Source organism: Lepidochelys olivacea (assembly GCF_965140295.1).
Source record: "Lepidochelys olivacea isolate rLepOli2 genome assembly, chromosome: 21".
Taxonomy (NCBI): domain Eukaryota; kingdom Metazoa; phylum Chordata; order Testudines; family Cheloniidae; genus Lepidochelys; species Lepidochelys olivacea.
The window spans coordinates 13,336,226-13,363,578 of record NC_140431.1 but is presented as its reverse complement, the minus strand read 5'-3'; the positions used below and the strand labels follow the sequence as shown (position 1 = coordinate 13,363,578).

At 46.6% G+C, this 27,353-nt stretch overlaps 1 protein-coding gene across 2 annotated transcripts in view; it reads left to right on the top strand.

The window, feature by feature from the left end:
- Positions 1–27,353, top strand: part of AHCYL1 (adenosylhomocysteinase like 1) — a gene marked incomplete at its 3' end in the record, with an annotated part of 45,862 nt that overhangs the window by 3,858 nt on the left and 14,651 nt on the right. For both annotated transcript variants that reach the window (XM_084611104.1, XM_084611105.1), the window contains exons 2-4: positions 25,114–25,225; positions 25,997–26,140; positions 27,159–27,259. In XM_084611104.1, the coding sequence (XP_084467230.1) occupies positions 25,114–25,225; positions 25,997–26,140; positions 27,159–27,259 (357 nt within the window). The remainder of the gene's footprint in view (positions 1–25,113; positions 25,226–25,996; positions 26,141–27,158; positions 27,260–27,353) is intronic.

Below are 27,353 nucleotides of genomic sequence, written 5' to 3'. Positions count from 1 at the left end.
GTTAAAAAGTGAAGCAGCAGGAGGTAAGTGATTAAGAGATTAAATGTATCAACTCTGGGTTTAAATTCAAGGCCAAAGAAGGCGAGGTCGACCCTGCATAGAAACATGTGGTCTTTTTCCCCCCGAGTAGGTTGGGGAAGCTAGTTTAGCTGAGGCTCCCTCTTGACTGCAGTCTACTTAATGGAACTCCTCTTGCTTTGTCTTTTCTGTTAGCAAAATAATTCCAGCTTTGTTCTCCAGTGCAGTGGGCAGTTGAAGAAAGGCAGAGAGGTATACTTAGTCTAGGACGTTAACCAGTGTGTTCTGTACTGTAGGGCCTAGATGGTTGTAGGAACTTTAGAAAAAGATGGATTGCCACCAACAGGTTTCCCTCCAGTGGTGAATTGTGTTGAGGGTTTTATAGATTTAAGAATTTTATTAAGATGTTAAAATAAAAAAAAGGTACAGAGTTTAAGCGTAGAAGTTTCTGGTTATCTGGGAATAAGGTACAAATTATTAAGGGGTGCGAAGTTTGGTTTAGGATCGGATGGCATAAGGAATACAATCTGCAATATCCCCAATTGGGGGTAAAAGGTTGACAGGTCAAAGTACAGACATTGAGATATGAGGGTATGTTGTTCTTGTAATGGCTATGTTCAGGTGTGGAGTATAATGGAGTGGATATGATAAGGATGGATTTACCCTCATTTGGTGAGATTTAATGTTCAGTGAGTTTATGGTTCCAGTTCATATGGTCCAATGGAAAAAGTCTCTTGGTCCCTTTCTCGTAGTTGATGCACAATGTCGTTCCAGCTCCCGTCTCCTGGTACTGTTGGTGGCCGGTGGTGTGTTCGATGTAGATGTCCCCGGACCATCGGATGGTGTCCGAGACCGTGAGGCACCGCATGAGCCGTGCATAGTGTCGACCGATCCCACAGGTCCGCAGCACATGCTCGTTGCAGGGGTCCCAGGCACCCAGGGCTCCCACGATCAGGGCTTCCATCTGCACCTCGTAGCTCTTCGCTCTCAGGGTGTCGGCCAGGGGGGCAGAGCTACGCCCAGGATCGTATTCTTGTAATGGCTCAGGAATCTTACCCTGTTAGCAAAGAACCGAAATAATCTCTTCCCCACATTTCACTGTCAAACCAGGGGCTGTTCAGTATAGGGTGCGTAATGGTTTGAGCTGTTTTCATTAGGAATACCAGTTTCCTCAAGTCCCTCCTGTTCAGTGAGCAGGGCTTTCTGAGGCTTTGGATCTTATTTCACTGACAAATGATTGTATATTCAGGCGGGAGTGATATCTGCTGTTTGATCTAAGGTGGGACGAATTCTAAGTGGGGAAAATGCGCTGAGATAGTAGTGAATGGTAGAACCTCAGGATCAGGGAGCCCTGACCCTAACTAAGGGCTGACTACAAAGCATAGTATCTACCCAGGGTTTCTATCATGGACTGAAACAGCATCAGCTTAGTGACATATCTCTGCAGCATCCTCTTGCCATGCCACCGATGAATAGGGCCCTACCAAATTCATGGCCCATTGTGGTCAATTTCAGTCATAGGATTTTAAAAATAATAAATTTCATGATTTCAGCTCTTTAAATCTGAAATTTCACAGCGTTTGTAGGAATCCTGACCCAAAAAAGGAGCGTGTGGGGGGTGGGGAGGGGATCGCAAGGTTACTGTAGGGCGGGGGTTGCAATACTGCTGCCCTTACTTCTGTGCTGTTGCTGCCGGCGGCGCTGCCTTCAGAGCCGGAGCGCGGCGGCTGCTGGCCGGGAGCCCAGCTCTGAAGGCAGAGCCGCCACTGCCAGCAGCTGTGCAGACGTAAGGACGGCCTGGTCTGGTATCGCCACCCTTCTGCGCGGCCGCCTGCAGAGCTGTCAGCAGCCACCGTTCTCCAGCCGCCCAGCTCTGAAGATGGCAGTGCAGAAGTAAGAGTGGTAATACTGCGACTCCCCCGCCCCCCCAAATAACCTTGTGACTCCCCCCCCCCCACACACAACTCCCTTTTGGGTCAGGACCCCCAGTTTGAGAAACGCTGGCCTCCCCTGTGAAATCTAGATAGTAGAGAGTAGACACAAAAGACCAGCTTTCACAGTCCATGAATTTAGTAGGGCCCTACCTATGAAGCTTAACAGCCCAGCTCGCACCTTGATCTACTTGCCAGGTGTGAGCTACTTTTCATCAGGTTGACCTGTAGTCAATTATGCTTATTCATGCAACAGAACTGAAATGTTTTCACATTTCACAAGGGCCAAAAGCTGTCTCATGCTCCCTGCTCTGTCGGGCAGACTGGAGCTCGCAGCACCTGCCCAAGGCTCTGTCCTCCTTGGCCTGAGAACCAGGTAAGTGTGGTGTATTCCTGCCCCTCCCGCCGCATGAAACCAGCTGCCCTGGCTCTGTGCTTTTTTTGCTTCTGAACCTGTGTATGATGGCATCAGTGGAATCCCGCTGAGGCTGTGTTCTAGAGGTGCCAAGGAGAATGCTAATGTACTGCTGCAGCTTTGCAGTGGTACAGATTCAGAGCTATTCTGTGCGTGGTGGGGGAAGGACAGAGCCAGGGAGGACTGGGGGGTGGGGGGAAGTGAGACCCTGGGAGGACTGAATTTGGGGTGGCGGGGGGTATAGGTGCATATGGGATCCATCAATTAGAGATACGATTTAAATCTCTCCGGATTGCACTCGGTGAATTCCCTAGAGTTTTTGTGTCTGTTGCTAATTTTTTTGAAGTCACTTGCACAAGCTGCTCTGGTGCTGGCTAGCCTTGGCTAGCCTTGATAAATGGGGCCTGTTTGCTCCTGGCACATCAATCAGTCCTTCTGTGGATGAGGTTCATAGAATCATAGAATATCAGGGGGTGGAAGGGACCTCAGGAGATCATCTAGTCCAACCCCCTGCTCAAAGCAGGGCCAATCCCCAGTTTTTGCCCCAGAGCCCTAAATGGCCCCCTCAAGGATTGAACTCATAACCTTGGGTTTAGCAGGCCAATGCTCAAACCATTGAGCTATCCCTCCCTCCAACAGAGCATTCTAGCAGAGGATGGCTAGTTGTGTCCTTCCCAGGGCAGAATTGCCACATGCTTCACGGCCTCTTTCTGTAAATACAAGATTACTCCCAAGAGGTATGTTGTACTCCATTAAGCCCCTGCTGGATTGCTGGCTGTCTGCAGGATACCAGTGAATGAAGCTGCTCTGACAGTCTGGGAAGGAAATGTGTTCTGGACTGCATTTCTCAGCATCTCTCGATTGAACAAGAAATTAGAGATGGAAAAGACCACTTAGCTCTCCTGTCCCCTGCTAACAATAAGATGTTTCCCTCTAGGATCAGTACACTTTGGGGCTTCCTCCATTAATCCCCGGAGGCTGTCACAATCTATCCAATAGATTTCCTTATCAAAGCTTTTCTTAGTCATTCTGAATTTCTTTCTGACATAGATTTGCTGGGATTAAATTATCACCCATAAATCCTTCTCCACCCTTCAGATACTAGGAGATGGTTATATCTCCACCATGTCACTTCCACAGGCTATGTCTACAGTGTACAGTTAACCCGGGTTATTGGCCTCCAGTCTGAGGAGCTGGGTTAGCCTAGCCCGGATGTGAGCATCCCCACTTGCAAAGCCCTATCTGTCCACTGGTTGCACACTTGCCTGTGTGTGACTGGGAGCATATCCCGTGGTTCTTTGTGCTGAGATGCTCTAGGATTCTTTCCTGATCAGTTGTGTCAATTGCGGGAGAATTTCTGTCCTTCTGGGGGAATTGTGGGAAGCCATTGGAGGACTATCAGCACTTGAGTGATTTAGCCCATTTTCTCAATGCAAAGTGGGCAAGTTTCAGCCTGACTTAAAGCAGAGCTTGCCTTCTACTCCACGTTTCCAGCTGAGTAAGCAAGCCTGGGTTTAAAGTACTTCCAGACCTGGGTCAGAGGTGTTTCTTTGGATGGTAGGAGAGTTAAGGCTAAAACCCAGGTAAGAGCCCAGGATTAACTCTGCAGTGGAGACGTACCGTTAGACACTGATGAGCCAGACCCCGCACATTTTAACTGTCAGTCTTTCTTAACTGTGTGTGGCTCTGTTGTAGCTGTTGGTCCCAGGATACAAGACTCGCAAGATGGGTGAGGTAATATCTTTTACCAGACCAACTACTTTTGGTCCCATAAAAGATATTACCTCACTCACCTTGTCACTCTTCCTTAAGTAATTCTTTGCTGCCTCCTGACTTTCTTTCTGATCTTCCTGAAGTTTGTTTGTTTTTTGTTTGTCTGGTGCCAAGGCGCCCAAGCCTGGATGCAGTATTCCAGGTGCTCTTCCATCAGAGCCACAGAGAGAGGGGTTGTCACCTCCCCAGTTCTGTACTGAGATGCTTTCATATGCACAGCCCGGCGTTAGTGGCCTTTCTTCTAATTGCTGTCTGCTGTAAGTTGCTCTCAGCATTACAGCTTTCTAGGTTATTCCCGTTACTGCGCAGCTGTATTTTTTGTATAATTTTTCTAGAAGTATTAACAGCACTCTTCCAAATTGAATTTCATTCTGTTACCTTCCGTATTTCTGATATTGCTAGAACCCTTTATATTTCTGCCAGCACTGGTATTCGCTTCTCCTGCTGGTGTAGTATTGTCCGTCCATTTCATTAGCACACTCTTTACCTCCTTTCCAAATCTGTAATGTAGAATTAAAATTGAACTGGACCTTGCTTTGATCGCCATAGGACCCTACTGTACGTTCCCACAGGGGGGCTGAGCAGATCCTTCTGTGCATCTTTGCTGCAGTTGGACTGGGGTGAGGAGTGTGCACATAGCAACAACCTGTGATTCTTTCCAAGGGGAATTCTCCTTGCGTCTCTCCAATGATACGAGGGGGAAGTGATCTGACTCTTTCGATTCACCAACATAGATTTTAAAATAATTCTGCATAAGTTTAGGGGAGGAGGACCATAGCTGATGTGGAGAACCGGAAGGGGGCCCATTCTTGCACACCAAGATGGGGGTGACCTTTGGGGTCCACTTGAATGGCACATGCATCCTTTCTGCGTTGTCCTTTGGACTGACATTCCAGGGATCAAGTCCATTCATTCTCCATATATTTGCTGCTGTGGCCATTGGAAATAGGCTGAGTTTCCAACTTTATGACACTTTGGACATTAGAAGGGTGATTAAAATCCTCCCTGTATTCCCTGTCCTCCTGTACAGCTGCTCTGGCAGGCTTCTCAAGAGTCTCATTATAAAAATGCCAGTTCTAGATGATTAGGGATCACAGATCATGCAGGTACAACCCTTTTTGAATAGTGCAAATTTCCCTGTCTGCTCCATCAAACTGTTATCTAGTCCTGTTAAGAGGTCCTGAGGCTTTTCCTGATGGGAACCTGGTTCTGGTACAAGCAGTGCCCGTTCTCGAGTATAGGAGATCTAGTGGTGATAGTTTTTTAAAACTCTTCCTGAAAGGGAAGGTTGTTTTGCAGTATGGAACAGGCTATAACAATACTTTCTTTGGGATCCTGACAATTCTTTCCACAGTTGGATTCCAGCTTGGACAGTGTTTGCGTCCATTTGTTCCCAATTGTTAAGGGTTTCTCAATCTTGCTACGTGAATCTGTTCTCCAGAGCCAGGTTTGAGCTGACTGTTGGAGATAAACATTTGACATTTTTAGCAGCGCATTGTGTATTCATCTGTTTTTACATACAGAGGATCCTGTTTTTGATGGCTACCCAGTGGAGTGGCAAATTAGTTGCTTAATGGAAGGGATTAGTAAAGGGGGGAACAGAATTGTGCAAATAGAACTATGCTTAGTATGTTTGCCTGGTTTTAAGAACAGGACGTTGTCTAATAAAGGAGGTCCCTTTGTTGTACGGGTTTCAGTGCATTATAATATATTTATATGGTCTCCAGTGCAGGAGATGTTACATTTTGTGGTAAGGTTCTTGAATTTCCTGTTAAGCTCTCTGATCAGTTGAGGTGTTTTGTAATTGAGAGAATCAAACCCTAATGCAAAATGTGCTCCAAAGTGAGGGGGCAACCATATGTAAATAGGACATTGAAAAGGTACTCCCCTCATTTGAGACCAGCAGTGGACTGGAACTTAGCAGGTTTGAACAATGCCATCAGTGTCGACTTAATTGCTTTATCAAGTCCATCAGCCATAAAGCTAAGCAGCCCTTTATGAATGGTTATTTATGGTCCGACTGTGTCTATTTGTCATTAAAAATTATTTGAAATATGCCCCTTTTTCCGAAGGCTAAATGTAGCTCAATGTTCTCCACCCAAGCCAAGAACGGTTGTTGACCTGGACCCCATGGGATGCTGGCAACGTGGCAGCAGACATTGTGGGGCGAATGTGTAAGGCAGAATGTGGAGGCTCCAGGCAGAGAGGTGGTTTTCAGCCTTGCAGAGCATATAGAGTGAATTCTGAGCAGCAGTCGTGGCAAATTTGTTCTTGAAATCGAGGCTGCCTCTGCACTAGGAAAATAGCTTCTGCTGCACCCGGAGTCTTGTGGGAATTGTGCCTTTGAGAAGGCACGACACGGACGTTGCAGCCGTTCATGCCGCTCGTGGGGCTACCCAGCTGCCCTGTCACATCGGGCCAGTTGAACTGTGAATTTTAATTACACTGTCTGATCAATACCGTGACCTTGGTAACGGGCTCATTGCTGCTGTAGAATCTGTTTACTTCAGGTTTGTAGCAGAGAAAGGACTTCGCTGGCCAGAGACACAATGTTCCGATTAGTCAAACAGGCAGCATTGTAATGCAGGGTGGGAAGCCTGCTGCTGTAGGGGAAGTGTGTATTGCCTCAGTCTGCCTACTGTTATCCTGAGAGAACCATCAGATCCTGGTGCCATCCTGGCTCTCACAAGGGGGTGGCTGAGTTCATAAATACCAGAGTGAGGCAGCAGGTGCCTGAACCAATGGGGGATCAGGCTTCTCAGGGTGGGGGCGGTGGCTGGAGCCTGCCTCAGAGCAGCTTCCTCCTGCAAAGATTCTCTTTGCTTTCCTTTCATTGAGTGACTTGGGCCTTGGTGCTTTGGAAGCTCTGCCACTTGTGCCTGCTGTTTTCAGGATGTTGATGTTCTCCCCCTCCCCGTCCTTCATCAAAAGTCAGGATCAGAATATTGCACATTTTTCCCTGGTACCACAGGGAGAAGACTAATTCCAAGCTGGGCATGTGTGGAATGAGAGCATTTTGCCAATTCCTATTGAACTTGGATCAAGAGACTGCATACATATAGTGTGGCCGCAATCTTCCCATGTAAAACAACCTATTTGCCAATAATCTCCTAGATGCAGTTCCATGGGCTATTGTATTTCATCCTGTCATCAGGTGGAGGCAAGATAAAAATTGACTCCTAATGACCCCTTTTACTTAACTGACAGGAAAGTGGGCGGATTCATTCCCCAGCTGGTGGAGGAATTGCAGTGCATGGTTGGTGGTTCTTCAAGTATATGTCCCTATGGGTGCTCCCTTGTAGCATGTACGTGCGCCTGTGAGCTCTTGACTGGAGAATACAAAGCAGTGGCCATGGGCCTTCCCAGAGCAGCATCTTGTGCTCCCAAATGAATCATGAAATCATAGAAGATTAGGGTTGGAAGAGACCTCAGGAGGCCATCTAGTCCCACCCCCTGCTCAAAGCAGGACCAACACCAACTAAATCATCCCAGCCAAGGCTTTGTCAAGCCGGGTCTTAAAAACCTCTAAGGATGGAGATTCCACCACCTCCCTAGGGAACCCATTCCAGTGCTTCACCACCCTCCTAGTGAAATAGTGTTTCCTAATACCCAACCTAGATCTCCCCCACTGCAACTAGAGACCATGGCTCCTTGTTCTGTCATCTACCACCACTGAGAACAGCCGAGCTCCATCCTCTTTGGAAGGCTTCTATCAAATCCCCCCCACTCTTCACTTCTGCAGACTAAATAACCCCAGTTCCCTCAGCCTCTCCTCGTAAATCATGTGCCCCAGCCCTCTAATCATTTCTGTTGCCCTTCGCTGGACTCTCTCCAATTTGTCCACATCCCTTCTGTAATGGGGGGACCAAAACTGGACGCAGTACTCCAGGTGTGGCCTCACCAGTGTTGAATAGAGGGGAATAATCACTTCCCTCTATCTTCTGGCAATGCTCCTATTAATACAGTTCAATATGCCGAGAACACACTGTTGACTCCTATCCAGCTTCTCATCCACTGTAATCCCCAGGTCCTTTTCTGCAGAACTGCTACTTAGCCAGTCAGTCCCCAGCCTGTAGCAGTGCATGGGATTCTTTCTTCCTATGTGCAGGACTCTGCATATAAGGAAGCATGGATCCACCACCACTCGGGTCCTTCTCAATCGCCTGCTTAAGCGGTTTATTTAGATCACTTAGGTCGGCTGCAGCAAGGAGCTTTGTTGCTGAAATTCTGTCTTGTGTGTAAAAAGAAAAGGAGTACTTGTGGCACCTTAGAGACTAACCAATTTATTTGAGCATAAGCTTTCGTGAGCTACAGCTCACTTCATCGAATGCGTGGTATCCCACTGACCTAAACAGGTACAAGAGCTGGTTCTGGGCGTGAGAGTCACAAACCAGAGGCGATTTGATCTGCTGAATTAAGTAGGTAAAGATGCTGATTTGTTCCTGTAAAGAGTGGATGCAGCCTTAAGAGATGGAAGATCTATTCTTCGTCCCATAGACAGAGGTGAATGGTGGGGAAACCTGCACATTGGATCCCAATGATGGAACTAGCTGGAGACTCTAGCCCTCCTGAGTGAGGAATAGCTGAATGAAGGGTAAGTCTAGTGTTTCAGAGCAGGTGTCTATCACAGTGTGGCCATGGGTTGCAGTCTGTCTGGAATAGTTTTATGACCAGTCAGGCTCATGCTCCTGGAGTTAAATGTAATTTTCCAGTACCGATGAGTTGCACACAGATTGCACTGGGTATAAATGAGACCTCAGCTCTAGAACATACCCTCACCTTTGCCTGAACTCTGCACTGATGGTCTGCCAGCCAAGATGCAGTTTCAGCTCTCTCACCAGAGCAGTGCTCAAATGGTTAGGCCTGTCTGGATTTTAATCTCAGTGTAACACACACATTGAGGTTACGCTGCTTATCCCAATGCTGACAGGATGCTGTGGAAGAGCCGCTTGCTTTTAAACTGGCACTTTGCTTGTCAGTGAACTTGTCTTTCTGCTGGTACCAATCACAGCAAATTGGCCAAAATCATGTCAGTTGTATGTTCTTCTTCGTCTTGGTCCCATTTCAGGCTGTTGATGTTGCAGAGTTTTGTTCTCCGTTTTTACGTTTGTTTTACAATTTTTACAGTTTTCGTGAGACAGGAAAAAGTACAAGGATATCATAACGCTCAATGTCCTTTATATCCTATAGGCTAAATAGTCATGTGAGGGCCATTGAAGTCTGCTTGGTATTGAAGCTCATACAGCTTTTTGTTCTGTTTATATACCCCAGGTACCATAGGGTCCTGGTCCATGACCTTATCACAATACATATAAGGCCTGAAAGGTTATGGTAAATAACTTGTACTTGTGTTTACCCTGTAAGACTCTCTGAAGAACTGGAGAACTAATAAGCTTATAACATCATGGATACCAGGGAAGTCCAGTCCCATTACTTAGGAAAGGAAGTGACTTAAATTGCACTGTTTAAAACTTTTTTTGTGTATGGTTCTGCGTATATAACTCAAACACCGAACCCAGCTGGGAGAAAAGTTATTTTGCTAAAGATTCAGCACATCTCCTCCCATCATCTAACTTTCTAGCCCATTCCTGGGTCTTCAAAAGAGAGACCTCCAGTTGATATGTTTGAAATCTCTAAAGAGTAATAAAAAATAATCAAGTGGAAAAGATCTCTTTGCAAATTCAAAGCGGCTTTTCAGCCTCATAACCAAAAAGGGCCCAGACTCTACGTATTTTTTTCCCTTTGCAGGTCACCTTTAAACACACTTCCTGCTCTGCTGCTGATCAGCATTACATTGCAGGTACCTTCCATGCTGCTGTCACCATTCAGCCTGTATAAGAAATATAGCAAACTTGGTGTGCAGCTGGTTTGGCAGCCTGAAGTAAATGATCCCCAAACAGTTCTAAATTAAATACTTAAAATTGCATTAATGCAACACTGATAAGACTTTACTGCCTCAAGGTAAAGATTCAACTATGATTGCTACAGAAAACTCAGCCCAACCCCCTGGGGTAATTGCAGGGCTCTGTATTGAGCCCTGGGGGCTGGGAGTCAGGAGACCAGACTGCTGCTCACCAGCGGTGTGACTTTGGGCTCCTAGCTTAACCTTGTGTTGACTCAGTATGCCCACTTGTGAAGTGTGTCCTGATGCGGTTGTATGCATGTGTGCAGTATTGTGTAAATGCTTTGGGGGAAACTAACACTGTGGTTGGAGAGCAAGTGTGAAATCTTCAGTTCAAAAGGCAGCTTTTATAAAAAGCTCTTAGCCCCTGACAGCTGGAGCTTAGCGTCAGCGCTTCCCTGGACCTCTCTGACAAGGGAGTTGCTACTGGAGTATGACACTAATGTAAGAATTGAGTAAAATTCCCAATTCTACAGTCCTCCTGGCTGTGTGTGTAGTATCCAAATACCATTATTTATTTAAAGTCACTTTGCTGTTAGTTTGTGGCATAATGGGTAACAGTTCCAAATGTGACTGTGTAAAGGTAGACATCTAAGGAGCTTCAGGATACTGAGCTCTCCTCACCCACTGACTTTGGTGGGTGGTGGTCTCTACTTCTGAAAAACGGACCCTTTATTTAGGGTTGGGCTCTTCCAAAGATCCAGAGGGAGGTAAGTGCCAAACTCACAAAATGCACACTTCACTCTCTTGGGTCTTGTTGACATTCAAAATTGCACTGGATTAACTTTAAATTCGTTTTAAAATGGATTTGGTTAGAAGTGGATGCTCTATAGGCCGAGTTTAAGTCAGATTAGGAGCTGGCCTACACAGCTGCACTAATTTAACTAAGGGCATGGCTACACTTGCAGATGTAGAGCGCTGGGCGTTAAACCAGCCTTTGGAGACCACAGCAGGGAAAACGCTGCCGTGTGTTTACACTGTCAGCTGCAAGCGCACTGGCGTGGCCACATTAGCAGCTCTTGCAACGCCACGAAGAGCAGTGCATTGTGGTAGCTATCCCAGTGTGCAAGTGGCTGCAATGTGCTTTTCAAATGGGCGGGAGGGTGGAGTGTGACAGGGAGTGTGTTGTGTATATGTTGGGGGAGAGACTGTGTGTTTTGGGGGGTTGAGAGTGTGTCAGCAAGCTCTCTTGTAAGTTCAGACAGCAGCAGACCCTTCTCCCCTCTTCTCCTCCCCCCCAACAGCAGCATTCCACAATCATGGTTTGCTTTGTCCCAGAGCAGATAAATAGCTGGCTCTCAGAAACGGAGCTTTGAAAGGGGATATCCTCATGCATGCAGCCGATTTTAAAACAATGAAGAGTGACCACCGGACTTCAGGGGATTATGGGACGTTTCCGGAGTCTGATCAGCACAGTAATGCAACACCTGGTCCACACTGATTCCCGGGCGTTTCAGTCGGGGCGCAGCAAGCTTTATGCTTCTCGTGGAGGTGGATTATCAGGAGCGCTCCAACTGCAGAGTCCGAGCGCTCTCTGTGCCTTGCCAATGTTGACACCTCAGGAGTTAGGGCGCCTGGGGCTGCTTTAATACGCTCTAACTTGTAAGTGTAGCCAAACCCTAAATTGCTTTAAACTCTCACCTGCAGTTACAGCCTGTCTTTGAATATAGGCGAGGTCTCAGTCTCCTTTCACAATCCCAGCCTGGGCGTTTAACCTTCAGGCACGCTTTTAAAAATTGATCCCTATATGTATAATCTGTGCAATCTCCTGCTCTGAAATCCTTCCCAGAGTCCAAGGGCTGTATACTTTATCTCTCCTTTTGGTGGCAAAACTTTGCCTATGCTCCTTGAGAAATGAGTTACTTTGACCCTGAGGTTTTTATAAAACAGTAATTGTTATTGTTCCCAGTTACTATTTAACCATCAGACCCTTAAGATCACATTTATTTTATTTAATGTTGTGTTCCATTTATTATTCCCTTAACCACCTCTTCACACGTATCATTATATGATGATTGAAAACCAGAAGCTGTTTTTCACCCAATTAACCTTTGTAACTTGCCTGCTTCTTTCAAGAGCGTCTTAATCTCTGTTGGGTTTCAGATTCTTGTGAAAGCCTTTAACCCTCGTCTTGAAGCAGATGGAGACTTCTCTTTAATGCTCACTAGCACAGAAGCCCTTCCTTTCAATGAGGAACCCAGATAGACTTTAGGGTTTTATTTGCATTATCAGGAGCTTAGTACCCTTTAGTTCCTGGTTGGGTGTGGCTTGGATTCCCAAACTAGAGTCTGGCAGCTGGCCATAGAATCATAGAATATCAGGGTTGGAAGGGACCTCAGGAGGTCATCTAGTCCCACCCCCTGCTCAAAGCAGGACTGATCCCTAATTAAATCATCCCAGCCAGGGCTTTGTCAAGCCTGACCTTAAAAACTTCAAAGGAAGGAAATTCCACCACCTCCCTAGGTAATGCATTCCAGTGTTTCACCACCCTCCTAGTGAAAAAGTTTTTCCTAATATCCAACCTAAATCTCCCCCACTGCAACTTGAGACCATTACGCCTTGTTCTGTCATCTGCTACCACTGAGAACAGTCTAGATCCATCCTCTTTGGAACTCCCTTTCCGGTAGTTGAAAGCAGCTATCAAATCCCCCCTCCTTCTTCTCTTCCGTAGACTAAACATCCCCAGTTCCCTCAGCCTCTCCTCATAAGTCATGTGTTCCAGTACCCTAATCATTTTTGTTGCCCTTCGCTGGACTCGCTCCAATTTTTCCACATCCTTCTTGTAGTGTGGGGCCCAAAACTGGACACAGTACTCCAGATGAGGCCTCACCAGTGTAGAATAGAGGGGAAAGATCACGTCCCTCGATCTGCTGGCAATGCCCCTACTTATACATCCGAAAATGCCATTGGCCTTGGCAACAAGGGCACACTGTTGACTCATATCCAGCTTCTCGTCCACTGTAACCCCTAGGTCCTTTTCCGCAGAACTGCTGCCAAGCTATTTGGTCCCTAGTCTGTAGCGGTGCATGGGATTCTTCCGTCCTAAGTGCAGGACTCTGCACTTGTCCTTGTTGAACCTCATCAGATTTCTATTGGCCCAATCCTCCAATTTGTCTAGGTCCCTCTGTATCCTATCCCTACCCTCCAGCGTATCTACCTCTCCTCCCAGTTTAGTGTCATCTGCAAACTTGCTGAGGGTGCAATCCACACGATCCTCCAGATCATTAATGAAGATATTGAACAAAACCGGCCCCAGGACTGACCCTTGGGGCACTCCGCTTGATACCGGCTGCCAACTAGACATGGAGCCATTGATCACTACCCACTGAGCCCGACAATCTAGCCAGTTTTCTGTCCACCTTATAGTCCATTCATCCAGCCCATACTTCTTTAACTTGCTGGCAAGAATACCATGGGAGACAGTGTCAACAGCTTTGCTAAAGTCAAGGAACAACACGTCCACTGCTTTCCCTTCATCCACAGAACCAGTTATCTTGTCATAGAAAGCAATTAGATTAGTCAGGCATGACTTGCCCTTGGTGAATCCATGCTGACTGTTCCTGATCACTTTCCTCTCCTCAAAGTGCTTCAGAATTGATTCCTTGAGGACCTGCTCCATGATTTTTCCAGGGACTGACGTGAGGCTGACTGGCCTGTAGTTCCCCAGATCCTCCTCCTTCCCTTTTTTAAAGATGGGCACTACATTAACCTTTTTCCAGTCGTCCGGGACTTCCCCCGATCGCCATGAGTTTTCAAAGATAATGGCCAATGGCTCTGCAATCACAGCCGCCAATTCCTTTAGCACTCTCGGATGCAACTCGTCCGGCCCCATGGACTTGTGCACGTCCAGCTTTTCTAAATAGTCCCGAACCACTTCTTTCTCCACAGAGGGCTGGTCACCTCCTCCCCATGCTGTGCTGCCCAGTGCAGCAGTCTGGGAGCTGACCTTGGTTCATGAAGACAGAGGCAAAAAAAGCATTGAGTACATTAGCTTTTTCCACATCGTCTGTCACTAGGTTGCCTCCCTCATTCAGTAAGGGGCCCACACTTTCCTTGACTTTCTTCTTGTTGCTAACATACCTGTAGAAACCCTTCTTGTTACTCTTAACATCTCTTGCTAGCTGCAACTCCAGGTGTGATTTGGCCTTCCTGATATCACTCCTGCATGCCCGAGCAATATTTTTATACTCCTCCCTGGTCATTTGTCCAATCTTCCACTTCTTGTAAGCTTCTTTTTTGTATTTAAGATCAGCAAGGATTTCACTGTTAAGCCAAGCTGGTTGCCTGCCATATTTACTCTTCTTTCTACACATTGGGATGGTTTGTCCCTGTAACTTCAATAAGGATTCTTTAAAATACAGCCAGCTCTCCTGGACTCCTTTCCCCCTCATGATTCCTGCTCCTTAACCAATGCCATGTGTGCTACAGAAAGTAAGAAGGTCTCTGAGCAGCTTTTAGCTGCAGTGACACAAAATCAGAGCAAGGAGGCCTTGATGTTAAACACCTAGACCTACCAGTGTCTGAAATGGCAAGTGTGCCTCAGAATTAGCCCTGCTAGGGGTGGATCAGTAGAAGGCCCCAGACTGCAAAACTGCTAGGCAGAGTTGTCCTAGCTTTGGCTGTGATTTGTCTGAGCAGGGCATTCTCAGATACTTTTAAGGACTATCCAGATGAGCCCTTCAGGAGGTTGTGGGAAAACAGAACTGGGTAACCCCTAGCTCCACAACTAGGGCAGAGTGGGCCTAAGGACACCGGCAAGCAGCTCAGTCTTTTGGCGAGAGAGGGAGAGTGGGTATGGCTCAGTGTGAACTGTCGGGAACGCTGCCCTGGCGCAGCACAAGCAATCTTTCATGTATTTGCCCCTTAACTTAACCAGCTTTGTGGTAGTTGGATGGCAGTGTCATCCATTCAGGGCTCCCGCTGAGACTGACAAAGGAGGGTCAGCTGCAGTTCCTGTTCCCAAGGCCCCAGAAAAGTCTGGAATAGGAAACTTACTAAATATCTGTGCCATGACGAGTTGCTGTTGAGGCTTCTCAGGGTGCTCCAGCCAGGTGAAGCTGCCAGCCCCCTCCATTCAGAGAACAGCAACTCTGAGGACTCTGTGACAAGTTATAGCTCTGTGTTTTCAGGATTGGGGAAGAAAGCAGTTGCTAAATTTTCATTGGTTTAAGCTAGCAATAGATACTTCCCAGCTGGCCCTACTCAGATGGTTTTTAATGAACTGCTTTCTGGAGAGAGAGAGAGAGAGTGTCCCCATTAGGATATGTAAGGGGTATTAGGACATGCCATAGGCAGGAATTACCTGAAGGACTAGACTCACCTGGGCAAGATGGATCAGTGGTAGGTGTGGGTCGTGAACATTACATAAGTAGAAAAGGACAGTAGGTGACTATGCACAGAGTGCCTGACGCATAGTATTTTAAGTGGACTCTCATTCGAAGTGGAGTTCGGATGATCTCAGATCTGCATCCTGAGAATTGGTTACTCTGGTATGCATAACGGTTTCATTGGAGGATGGAAGATGGCCACAAATTAACTTACTAGTCCGCTCCTGTTCTTGACCTAGAAAAAGAAGCTGCATGGCAGCCAAATTTCTGCCTGTCTGAGGATTCACCAGGCGCTTGTATGCCTGACATGAATAGTAACGTTCTTCCTTCGCTTCCTTTTTGTGGCTAGAGTTAATAAACATGATGATTTTCTTCTGAAAATACGTGAATTAAAACCATCACCATTTAAAAGCTTCTGAACTCACAAGCACAGCGAGAGCCTGCTGCTTACGAGAAAACAATTCCAACCTCCCAGGAGGAAATAAATAATCTTTCTGTAGAATAATTCATAACTGATGGTAGCAGTAGCATTTCAAGACAGTTTTCCAGGCCTCTTAAAATCAGTAACTGTAAATACGAATTACAGAATCAAAGCTGCAGTTTTCTAACCTTGCTGCTGGGCTTTGGGCCATAAAGAGGATGGATGCAGGTTGATACTGAGCTTTTTATTCTGATAAGTTTACAATCCTAGTCTCGGAATGAAAAAATAACCCGTAAAAGAACAGGTAGCATCAGGGCATCATGGACGTGACCTGCAGAGCAAAGCGTGCAACCAATAGTCCCCAGATCCACCGAGCTATTGCTAGGGCAAGTGGATTAAATCAAGGAACACAGTGCTCACAGTTGTGTCCTGATCTCTCTGTTGCTGGGTTTCTGCAGCCCCCTGGGGCAGCAGTTGCATTGTTCTCTCAAGCAAGTGGCGAAGGTGCCGAATTCACTGGCAATGCCAGAGTCCTGGAAGGACATGCACACCCATTTTCTCCTGGGTGGCGATGTCGATCTGCTGCTGCGTGTTGCGAGTCTGTGTGTGTGTACTCTTGGTGTGATTAGTCTGACAAACGATTACAGAGGAAGTTTTTGAGATTTTGAGATTGATGGCATTTTCTCAGCTGGCAAATAGAAAAAACACCCTTTTTTAAAATCTCCCAGCCACACTAAAGCAGCCTGGAATGTGACAGATGAGCAGGGTTCTTTCTGGTTAGCATATTATCACCAGTAATAAACCTACTGATAGCCAAATTTCTTCCATAGGCGTTGGCTTTACCAGGCAAATGCGCTTTTTATCACATGGTAACATCCTAATGTAGCCAAAGCAGTATTAGTTTTCCTGTGTTAGCAAGTCGAGGTTTGCCCTGGGGCCTCTCTAGAGTTTACCTCAGCCAGCCAACAGATGTAAAAACTAAAAACCCTTGTCCAAACACTGAATTCCCCTCTTGTTAAATTGTCATTGGACACTTGCTGGATATTTTCCCCCATTCCAGTCATTGAAATTGCTGTAGATGCACTTTTCCCCCAGTATGGAACTCACTCAAACTTGCTAGATACTAGTAATTGAAGGTACCTTTCCCTGCAATTGGTGCTTTGGGATTGGTTTGTATTTTCCCTTAAGCTCCAGTTCATTCTGGGAGACCGGGCACTGGGTCTGGTTTCTGGGGGCATTTATAAGAACCATATGTATAAAATTAGATTTGTACAGAAGTTACATGCAGCAGCTCAAATGTAGCCCACTGTTCCAGGAAAGGTCATTTAATTGCCTAAACACATTCATAATCTCAGAGAACTGTAGAACCCCCACTATGTTTCAGGGACAAAATCCAGATGGCTTGTCATCCCATGCAGAGTGACTATGTTGCTGGAAGAATTGGCGGGTGTAGGTCTGATGAGTTGCTGGTTGATTTGAGCAGCCAGGTAAAACTGCCAAAGAAACTTACCAGCCAGGTATAGAACCTACTTGCCTGCCTTTTGCCATGCTCATGAAAAACTAAGGACATTTTTACATATCTGTCTGATCAAGATTTGCCATGAGTGAATACAGCACTAGATTAGGCTGTGGCCTACCCGTGAAGACTGTGGGCTATCCATCAGTGAAGAAGCAGTTAACGCAGTAAGACTGTAGTGTGGCATTGAGGTTGGTCTGTAACACAGCTGCACAATGACCGAGAATGGAAGTATCTAATAGCATAGCTGACCTGCGTTTCCAGCATTAGTTTCAAATGGCTAGGTGAGAACGGGGGTCATTTTGACCTTTCAGTCTTTCTCAAGACACAGCACTATATCTGGAGAGGTCAGAATGTCTTTGTCTTCTGTCCTCCTGCCATAGACTGAAGAAAATTAAATACTGTTTGCATTGTTGCACTTAGGCATAGCTGGAAAGTATTGGAACTGCTTGAAATACAGTGGAACTGCACTACGTCTCGCTGATTGCAAGGAATTGTACCTTTCAGTTATTGACAAGTGTAATTAAAATCAAGGCCCCAATCCTGCACTTGAGGTGTACCTATGCTCGTCAGGGCCGATACACTTTGTTCAGTGCTTGATACTAGACTTCTAAATATATTGTGGCAGATTTAAAGGTTGACAGATGAGAATCTTTCTTGTTAGAAGCACCTCCCTGAAAGAACTGAGCTTGGTGCGGTCCAGTGGATCGATCACTGGAGTGGACCTGGGTTCTAATCCTGACTTGTCCAAGGTCACCCAGCAAGATAGTGGCCAAGTTGCTTCCCCTCTCTGTGCCTCAGTTTCTCAATTTGTAAAAAGAAGGCCTTGCTGACCTTCCTTTGTAAAGTCCTTTGAGCTGTAGTCACAGAAAGCTCTGTGTAAAAGCTAAGTATTGCGTTGTTCTGCCTACTTAGTATTGACGTGCTGGGATTAAAAATATTTTCCTTGCTATTAAATGCTGTGCTCCACCCAGTCGGAAAAGCCACTTCCAGCAGAGTGAGAAGTTTGGGTTCCAATAAAAGACATTTTAAAGATTGCTTTTGGCCTTGGGAGCCCAGAGCTGCCTGTATTCACAATGAAAAGGTGGGGAGCCGTACTTTCCAGGCTTCTCTGGGAAGAACCAGACTAGCTGGCTTGTGAGCCTTACCAGCAAACCTAGCCCATCCAAAGGAGACGGCTTGGGTGGCTGCATGCCACAGCAGTGCGGTGCAGGAGATACTCTGCACACTCAGTATGTAATTGGAGTTTGAGAGATTACAAAGAGGATTTTCCCCTTAATGCCAGCTAGAGATCCCGGCACATGAACAAGTAGGATGGCTGGAATTAACTGGAGGACATCACTGAGTGTGCAGTCAGACCTGGCTCTTACCCTGGCTTGGGTAAACTCGCCTCCCCAGCCCCCTTCTCAGCCAGTCAGGAAACTCCCTGTTAGTTTGTTGCAGACGGGGTTTGAAGAGGGTTTAAGGCTGGAATAATTCATTTGATTAGTAAGCTGCTTGCAATGTTTGATAATATTTTTAGACAGGGCAGATTTTGCTAAGCTGCAGAGTTCAGATGAGCTCCGTTAAAGCCGGCCCAGGGATTACTGTGGTTAATTCAGCACTTGGTTTCTTTAGCAACCGATTTCTCTGGATCCAAACTCGCCTTTTTAGAACTGAAAAATCTTGGTGCAAATGCCAAGACAGGAACCCTTTTGAGAATGAAAATGGCATTTGCCTACAACAGGGGTTGGCAACGTTTCAGAAGTGGTGTGCCGAGTCTTCATTTATTCACTCTAATTTAAGGTTTTGCGTGCCAGTAACACATTTTAACGTTTTTAGAAGGTCTCTTTCTATAAGTGTATACTATATAACTAAACTATTGTTGTATGCAAAGTACATAAGGTTTTAAAAATGTTTAAGAAACTTCATTTAAAATTAAATTAAAATGCAGAGTCCCCCGGACCGGTGGCCAGGACCCGGGCAGTGTGAGTGCCACGGAAAATCAGCTTGCATGCCACAGGCTGCCTACTCCTGGCCTACAACATGATGCAAAGGAACTGCCAGTGGGGGCAGCATTAGGATTGGGAAAAGGGGGTTGGGTGTACTGGTGGGGATTATCCATGCAGCATTGGTGACTGCAAAGAAGCTGTGTGGGTTAGTGATAGACCATCATGTAACCCAGGGGTCGGCAACCTATGGCACGTGAGCCAGTTTTTAATGGCACGCTGCTGTCTGCCAGACCTGGCAGACATACACAACATTACTGACATAATGGGCAGACCTGGGCAGACAGCAGCGTGCCACTAAAAATCCTGCCCGGCCCACTCTTTTCCGCCCACTGCTCTCTCCTTGCAGGGCAGGCAAGCTTCCCCCTCCCCCGCCTGTTCCCCCAGCGGGCTGGGTTCCTGCCCCTCCTTCTCTCCCTCCCTGCAGCTGATCAGCTGGTGACCCTTGCTGCAGAGGGGGAGAGGTAAAAGTGGAGCCGCAGCGTGCTCTCTGCTCCGGGGACCTTGGGGAAGGGGCTGGAATCAGGGCATATCCCCTCCAGCCCCCTGCCATGAGCCGCTCAGGTCAGGGGGCTGGGAGACCCCCACGACGCCAGCCCACACCCCCTGCCCTGACCCCTGCACCCCCCACACAACCCCAGCCCTGACTCTTGCACCCCCCACACATACCCACCCACCCCCGCCCTGACTCCTGCACCCCCCCCACATACCCAGCTGCCCCACGCCTCATGCTCTGACTCTTACACCCTCCACATCCCCACCCCCACCCTGAACACCAAACGGGAGCTCCTGCACACACACACAGCCCCACCCATTCCCACCTGCACTCCTCGCACCAAATGGGAGCTGCCCAGGTAAGCGCTCCACACTCAAACCTCCTGCCCCAACCCTGAGCCCCCTCCCTCATTCTAGCTCCTGGCCAGACCCTGCACCCCAACCCCCAGCCCTCTTCTCAGCACACTCCCATCCTCATCTCAGCTCACTGTCGGTTTGGGGTTCTGGCTGCCTGCCCCTTGCCAGCCGGGGTCCTAGCCTCAGGCCCCGCTCAGCCCGCTGCCGGCCTAGGTGAATGGAACCCCGGTGGAACCCCGGGCCGGCAGTGGGCTGAGCGGGCCAGCGGCGTAAGATCAGCATTCTAATTTAATTTTAAATGAAGCTTCTTAAACATTTTGAAAACCTTGTTTACATACGACAATAGTTTAGTTATATAATGTATAGACTTACAGAGAGAGACTTTCTAAAAAACGTTAAAATGTATGACTGGCACGCAAAACCTTAAATTAAAGTGAATAAATGAAGACTCGGCACACCACTTCTGAAAGGTTGCCGACCCCTGATGTAACCTCTCCTGCTTCTGGTCAAATACTGAACAAGCTTTTTTCAAGAGAATATTCCTACAGAGGGGGGTTTAATTTGAAATCACCCTTGGATGAGAAAGAGGCTTTTCCCATGACTCTCTTGATGACCATGCCATAGTTACAGTGAACTTGGATGATTCTGGGGATAAGAGCTTTAGAAGCAATGGTCCAAGCATATGCCAGGCACTGACTGACAAAATTAAGCAGTTACCTCCTCTTCTCACAAAGTACATGTATATGCTTTTCTCCTCCCATGTTCCCAGCCCTGAAAGCCTCTCCTGCCTTTAACTCGGTCTAAGAAAATTCTCAAACTAACATTTTAAGCTGTTTTAATGTCTGCAGCTGCTTTGGGGGCACTCCCCTCCCATCTTGGTTTTAAATTCTTGGAGGAAGTGGGAGCTTGCATTTTTAAAGCTGCTAATCTTTCTCCGTAAAGTTATGTCAGTAATGTTGTGTATGAGTTTCCCCTCCAATCAGCTTGAAAAACCCCACACCTTCTTTGAGGAAGATTGTTGCAGGCAACAGGCCATGAACAGAGTCCAACAAACTGTTCCTGGATTGAAAATTTAGTGCATTCTTTAACATCTGATTGTCAGCCTGCCAACTCCTGATCTGCACACAGAGTACACTAATTCTACCTGTTTGTTCTTTATCTGTCAGTAACCAAATATTCTAGGACATTGTTGTTGTGATGGCCTCTTTATTATTTTCCACCTAAAATAAATCAGTGTAAAATAACTGCAATAGCAAACTGTGTAAACTATATTTAACCACTCCAGTAAACCAAATTCATCCTACTGCACGCAAGTCACATGATGTCTGCTGGGAAATCCAGACTCGAGGACATACCAAACTGCAACAATCCTGATAAGGAAGAGCAAGCTAAAAAGAGTTACTTTCTGCAATCACAGCTTTAAAACATACGGCCTTCTTGGTTGCGTCTAAGATTGTTTTAATCTGCTTTTAGTGCAAGTGGTTGTGCTCTGGTTTCTGGATGCCAGTACGACTGTTTCACTAGCCTGAGGGTTCCTTAAAAGTTAGCACTCATTATGAAGAGCAGTGTCAAGGTAACTTACAAGAACATGGCACAGAAGTTTGAAATGGCTATTATTAGAGCCCTGTATGGATACAAAATTTGTTTCTGCATCTGATCCGCAGATATCCGCAGATTTGCAGGGCTTTAGATATAAAATTTGGTTCCTCGTTCATCCATGATCTGCAAAAGTGGTCCACGGATTTGCAGGGCTCGAGCTATTACTTTGCCTTGAGCCCTTGTCCGTTATGAACAAATGGAGGTGGTACAGACTTCGTGTGGTAAATGTAAGCCCTATCTACTAGCCTGAAAGCCCTGGCTGTGAGAAAAACCACCATGCTGAATAGATGAAGTGAGCTGTAGCTCGCGAAAGCGTATGCTCTAATAAATTGGTTAGTCTCTAAGGTGCCACAAGTCCTCCTTTTCTTTTTGCGAATACAGACTAACACGGCTGTTACTCTGAAACCTGTCATGCTGAATAGGTTTCAGAGTAGCAGCCGTGTTAGTTTGTATTTGCAAAAAGAAAAGGAGGACTTGTAGCACCTTGGAGACTAACAAATTTATTTGAGCATAAGCTTTTGTGAGCTACAGCTCACTTCATTGGATGCATTCAGTGGAAAATACAGTGGGGAGATTTTATATACACAGAGAACATGAAACAATGGGGGTTACCATACACACTGGAATGAGAGTGATCACTTAAGGTGAGCTATTACCAGCAGGAGAACGGGGGGGGGGGGGGAACCTTTTTTAGTGATAATCCCTCTTGTAACTGTGTATGGTAACGCCCATTGTTTCATGGTGGCACATAAATTGCTCAAGTGTCTCCTATATGACTGTGACAGTGCAGATTGGTCAATCTGAGGTACGTATCTGTCCCCCGTCACTGTACTGCCTCACACTTTTATTTATTTTATATCACTTAACCTCTCTGCCTCAGTTCCCCGTCTGTAAAGTAGTGATAATAGCAGTGCTGTGCTGCACAGAGGGTTGGGAGGGTAAATACATGAATGACTGAGAGGCATTTAGGTACTACTGTGATGGGGGCAGATAAATACATATTAGATATTTATCCTTACAACACCCCTCTGAGGTATGGCTGTGCGGTTATCCCATTTTGTACAGATGGGGGATCTGAGGCATATGGAGAGTGAGTGACTTGCCTAAGCGCACCCAGGAAATATGTGGCAGAGCAGGGAATTGCACACACATCTCCCAAGTTCCAGGGTAGCATCTTTCCCACTGGATCATCCTCCCTCTCTTGGCTGATGGGTTTCAGTCTGCGTTCTAGCTGCTATTAGGGGATTGAGACAGTGTTTGTTACAAATGATCTATAAGGTCGTTTAATTGTTCTGATCACATCTCTTAAGCCGGGAAAACAAAAGCCTTGCAGGTGTTTGTCCTTGTTATGCTCTTCTTGTATTCCCACTTACTGAGAGTGGGATGTTCAGATATATTGAGTCAGATTAAAACCTTTTCCAACCAGCCCTCCCCAGGGGAAGTCCCTTCGTGTTGGCCCTGGTACAAACACTTCAGCTGCAACTCCTCTCCACACAACTTTGCAACAACATGCACCCTTGCTACTATTTATCTTAGCTAATGCTGTTCTGTTCAGATTCTTATACCATGCCCATCACCGGGGTTTCTGAGCACCTAAGATGCTCATCCCCTTGGAATCTGGCTGCGAACAGGCCAAGATTGTTGCTCCGTTTTTAGCCGTGCTTCCTGCAGGACTTCTCTGGTTGCAGCAGTACAGCTGACTGACTGTGATAGTGTTACTCCCATTGTGTATTTGGGCTCAGTGGGTGGACAGGTTCTCCATGGGGTGGGTCACCTTGGATGAAGCATTTGTTCCTCCCCTCCCCTGAGGTCCATCGCAGTTTGTACCTCCCTGTTCTGAAAGCATCCAAGGAAGCTTTTGGTTTTAATGGTTTTGCAGGTCTAGTTTGCTGTGTAGAACCCCCCTGTTACTACCTGTCTCAACTTCTTAATTGTCTCTTCAGGACTGTCTTCTAACTGTGCTGCGCCCTGGCTCAGTGGGGGGCTCTGTTAATCTGCACTCCTCAGGATGATATTTCATCCCTGCTAAGAGGTACAATTAAGTCACATGCCTCATAATCAATGACGGGGTCAAACAGGACCAGGGGATGCTTTGGGGGGTTTATCATCATATATGGGATTCTGCTTTTGCACCCTATAAAAGTGGAGTATAAACCATATTTACTGGCTTTTCAAAGCCAGTTTTATTTCCCGTTTAAAGAGGTTCTGAGGAAGAGGTTTTCAAATACTGTGCCCAAAACTTGCACTTGTTTCCCTTTCACGTCTTTCTTGCTCTGTACCTTGAGGTGATAAAGATTTTCTCACTCTGATCATACAGTATGTTCAAAAAACTGAATTCTGAAGCAGCTTGGGACTAACCCTGGCACTTTCGTTCTCCTCTCAGGCCCTACATACTAGGATTTTGTGAGCTAGTGGGCGATACAGTCCTGAACTGAGTCTCGCTGCTGGATGAAGTGGAAGCAGAGGCCAGCTAAGAGCTCTGATTACAATTGAAACATCTGTAATAATAGCAGAGGAAACTGAACATTCATACGATGTCAACTGCTTTTTGTTGAAATGTTCTTACTTTTCAGCTTTTACCCTAGTGTGCCAGGTCCTCCTTCAATGTCATTTTTGGGATTGCAGTGTTTCTAGTCCACAGGATGCTTCTTCCCTTCTGGGGTCAATGTCTTTTGAGGCCCCGTTCACGCAGATCCAGCTAGTATCTCCCTACTACCCTGACTTTTTTGCCATTGCATCTTCACTTGCTACTCAGTCTAACCAAATCGGTGCTCAGTGTGAAGCTTCAGTTTCAATGCGTAATCTGCTGTAAGAGTGACACCTGTGCATTTGTTGCCGGCAGGTTTGCCGATAAGGGATGATCACCCAGTGTTCTGTGGTTTAAGGGTTACTCTAATCATTCTCGGCTTGTGTCTCAGGGAGCCTGGGAAGGGTTAAAGCAGATGTTTCAAGGTTTGCAGGGAAGTATGCTGGATCCTTGCTTAACCTGTTTCAGAGTGGCAGCCGTGTTAGTCTGTATCCGCAAAAAGAACAGGAGGACTTGTGGCGCCTTAGAGACTAACCAATTTATTTGAGCATCAGCTTTCGTGAGCTACAGCTCACTTCATTGGGTGTAACTTGGGGTGACTAATCTGCATTAACCTGCTGCTGACCGAGATGACTGAAGAGAGAATAGCCATTATTGAGCAAAGTGTAACTTCGGTTCCTAGGGAGGCAGAGCTGTTAGCTCTGGTAAGGGAACATTGTGTAATGCTCGCTTGTTACTGCAGCAGTAGGGACAGAGAAGGGAGCCCAGGGGCAGAGCAGAATGAGTCACTAGAGCGTTTCCTGCGAATTTCTGCTGTTAACTCTTACTCCTTTGCACTTCTCAGCAAATCCAGTTTGCAGATGACATGCAGGAGTTCAGCAAGTTCCCAACCAAGACTGGCCGCAGGTCCTTGTCTCGCTCCATCTCGCAATCTTCCACTGACAGCTACAGCTCTGGTAAGTGTGGGCCTAGCCCCACTCTGGTTTCCATGCTACAGTCCCTCCCATCTGGAATTGGAAGCACTCAGCAGAGCTGGGGATGTGGTGCAGTATGTGAATAATTGTGGGGATTGCCTCCAGCTTGCATACTGGTCAAATTCCTTCACTAAGCCAGAGAGGCTTTTGTCTTGCCGAGGCTCCTCTTCCCCAGGTGACTGCTGACTGCTGGTGCTCTAAAGCCTGTGCTAACGCCTGAAACTGACAGGTCTGTCCTTATTTTGTTACATCCTGAACACTTTGAGTGGCCCGTACCTTCGCTGTTGGAGTGGGCTTTGCAATGAAACCAGACATCCTGAAAACAAGAACATTTCTCTCGTCTAACATGCAATTAAAGCCAATCTGTTGCTGGGTGAGACACTTTATGGGCTTCCTTCTCACAACTCAGAACAACCCCTTTACAATTGTTTTGACCATTTTCAAGTAGTTTTGAAATTCTTAACAAAGCAGCTCCCCTTATAGAACATTTCATGTTCTGCTAAATCATAAAACCACCTTGTCCCCTTTGGCATTTACACTCCTGAATGATTAACTTCTTAACAGAGATGCCATTAAGAAATTACAGAATTTAAATGCAAAGTTCTTGTGAGACGTTTGTTTTCCCTTGCAGCTGATGATAGTTGTGCTAGCTCATGACAGACAGGAAGTGAAACTGATTAGAAACGCGGCTGGTAGAAGGTAATCGGGTTGCTGAGCCTCTGAGATTCTCATGTTGTTTCTTTCCTGGTTTAGCTGCATCCTACACAGACAGTTCTGATGATGAGGTCTCCCCACGAGAGAAACAGCAAACCAACTCCAAGGGCAGCAGCAACTTCTGTGTGAAGAACATCAAGCAGGCAGAGTTCGGGCGCCGGGAGATTGAGATCGCTGAACAAGGTAACGGGATGTCTTCTGAGCCAACTGGGCTGTATGCCTCCTTGGTACCATAAATCAAACCAGGGTATATCCTGATACCTTCAGTTATGGTCAGCAAATATCCTGATGTTCTCCTTGAGGCATCAGCAAGCCATGTAGGAAAGAATTGAACTCCTCCAACAGGTGGTGCATTAATGACAAGACATGCAGGGTTTTAAGTACCCAGTCTTGTGAGCAGCAGGAATGTTGATAGACTTGGATGGGGAAGTTCGACATGTGAAGAGCTCAAAGCACTTTCCAGAAAGTAAAACTGGTAGCACCAGGAGGCCCATTTCTTTAGATCTCATGAAAAGTGGTGATTCGTATTTTCAACTGGGATTTGATGGAGCTTGGCTGGTTCAGGGAATGATGGACATGCCTTCAAACTCCATCCACCCACACATTGTCCAAGCCATGGAAGGTGGAAAAATTCCCATTGTAAAGGTGCTTGCAGGATGACCGTCTTGGGAGGAAGGAATGCATTATAATCTCTTACCTTGAATGCTTCCTTTAAAATACCCCGCTCTGTTCCTGGGCTCTAAGTTACTACAGGGAATTCTTTCCTGGGTATCTGGCTGGTGAATCTTGCCCACATGCACAGGGTTCAGCTGATTGCCATATTTGGGGTCGGGAAGGAATTTTCCTCCAGGGCAGATTGGAAGAGGCCCTGGGGGTTTTTCGCCTTCCTCTGTAGCATGGGGCATAGGTCGCTTGCTGGAGGATTCTCTGCACCTTGAAGTCTTTAAACCATGATTTGACGACTTCAATAGCTCAGACATAGGTGAGCAGTTTATCGCAGGAGTGGGTGGGTGAGATTCTGTGGCCTGCATTGTGCAGGAGGTCAGACTAGATGATCATAATGGTCCCTTCTGACCTTAATATCTATGAGTGTAGTCTGACTAGATGGAGAGGTAGGGTGCAGGAGCTGGCCAGGTGTCCTGGCAAAGAGGCCTGTGTGGTGGACAGAGACCTCGTTAAAAACCCTCTGTTCCTTTCACAGACATGTCTGCTCTGATTTCACTCAGGAAACGGGCCCAGGGAGAGAAACCTTTGGCTGGAGCTAAAATAGTGGGCTGTACACACATTACAGCACAGACTGCGGTGAGTACTCCTTGGGCTCACGGCTTTGTGGGTGGAGGGGAGGAGGAAGAACAGAGACTGGCTTTTCCTGTGCTTTGTTATCTGTGCGGATAAT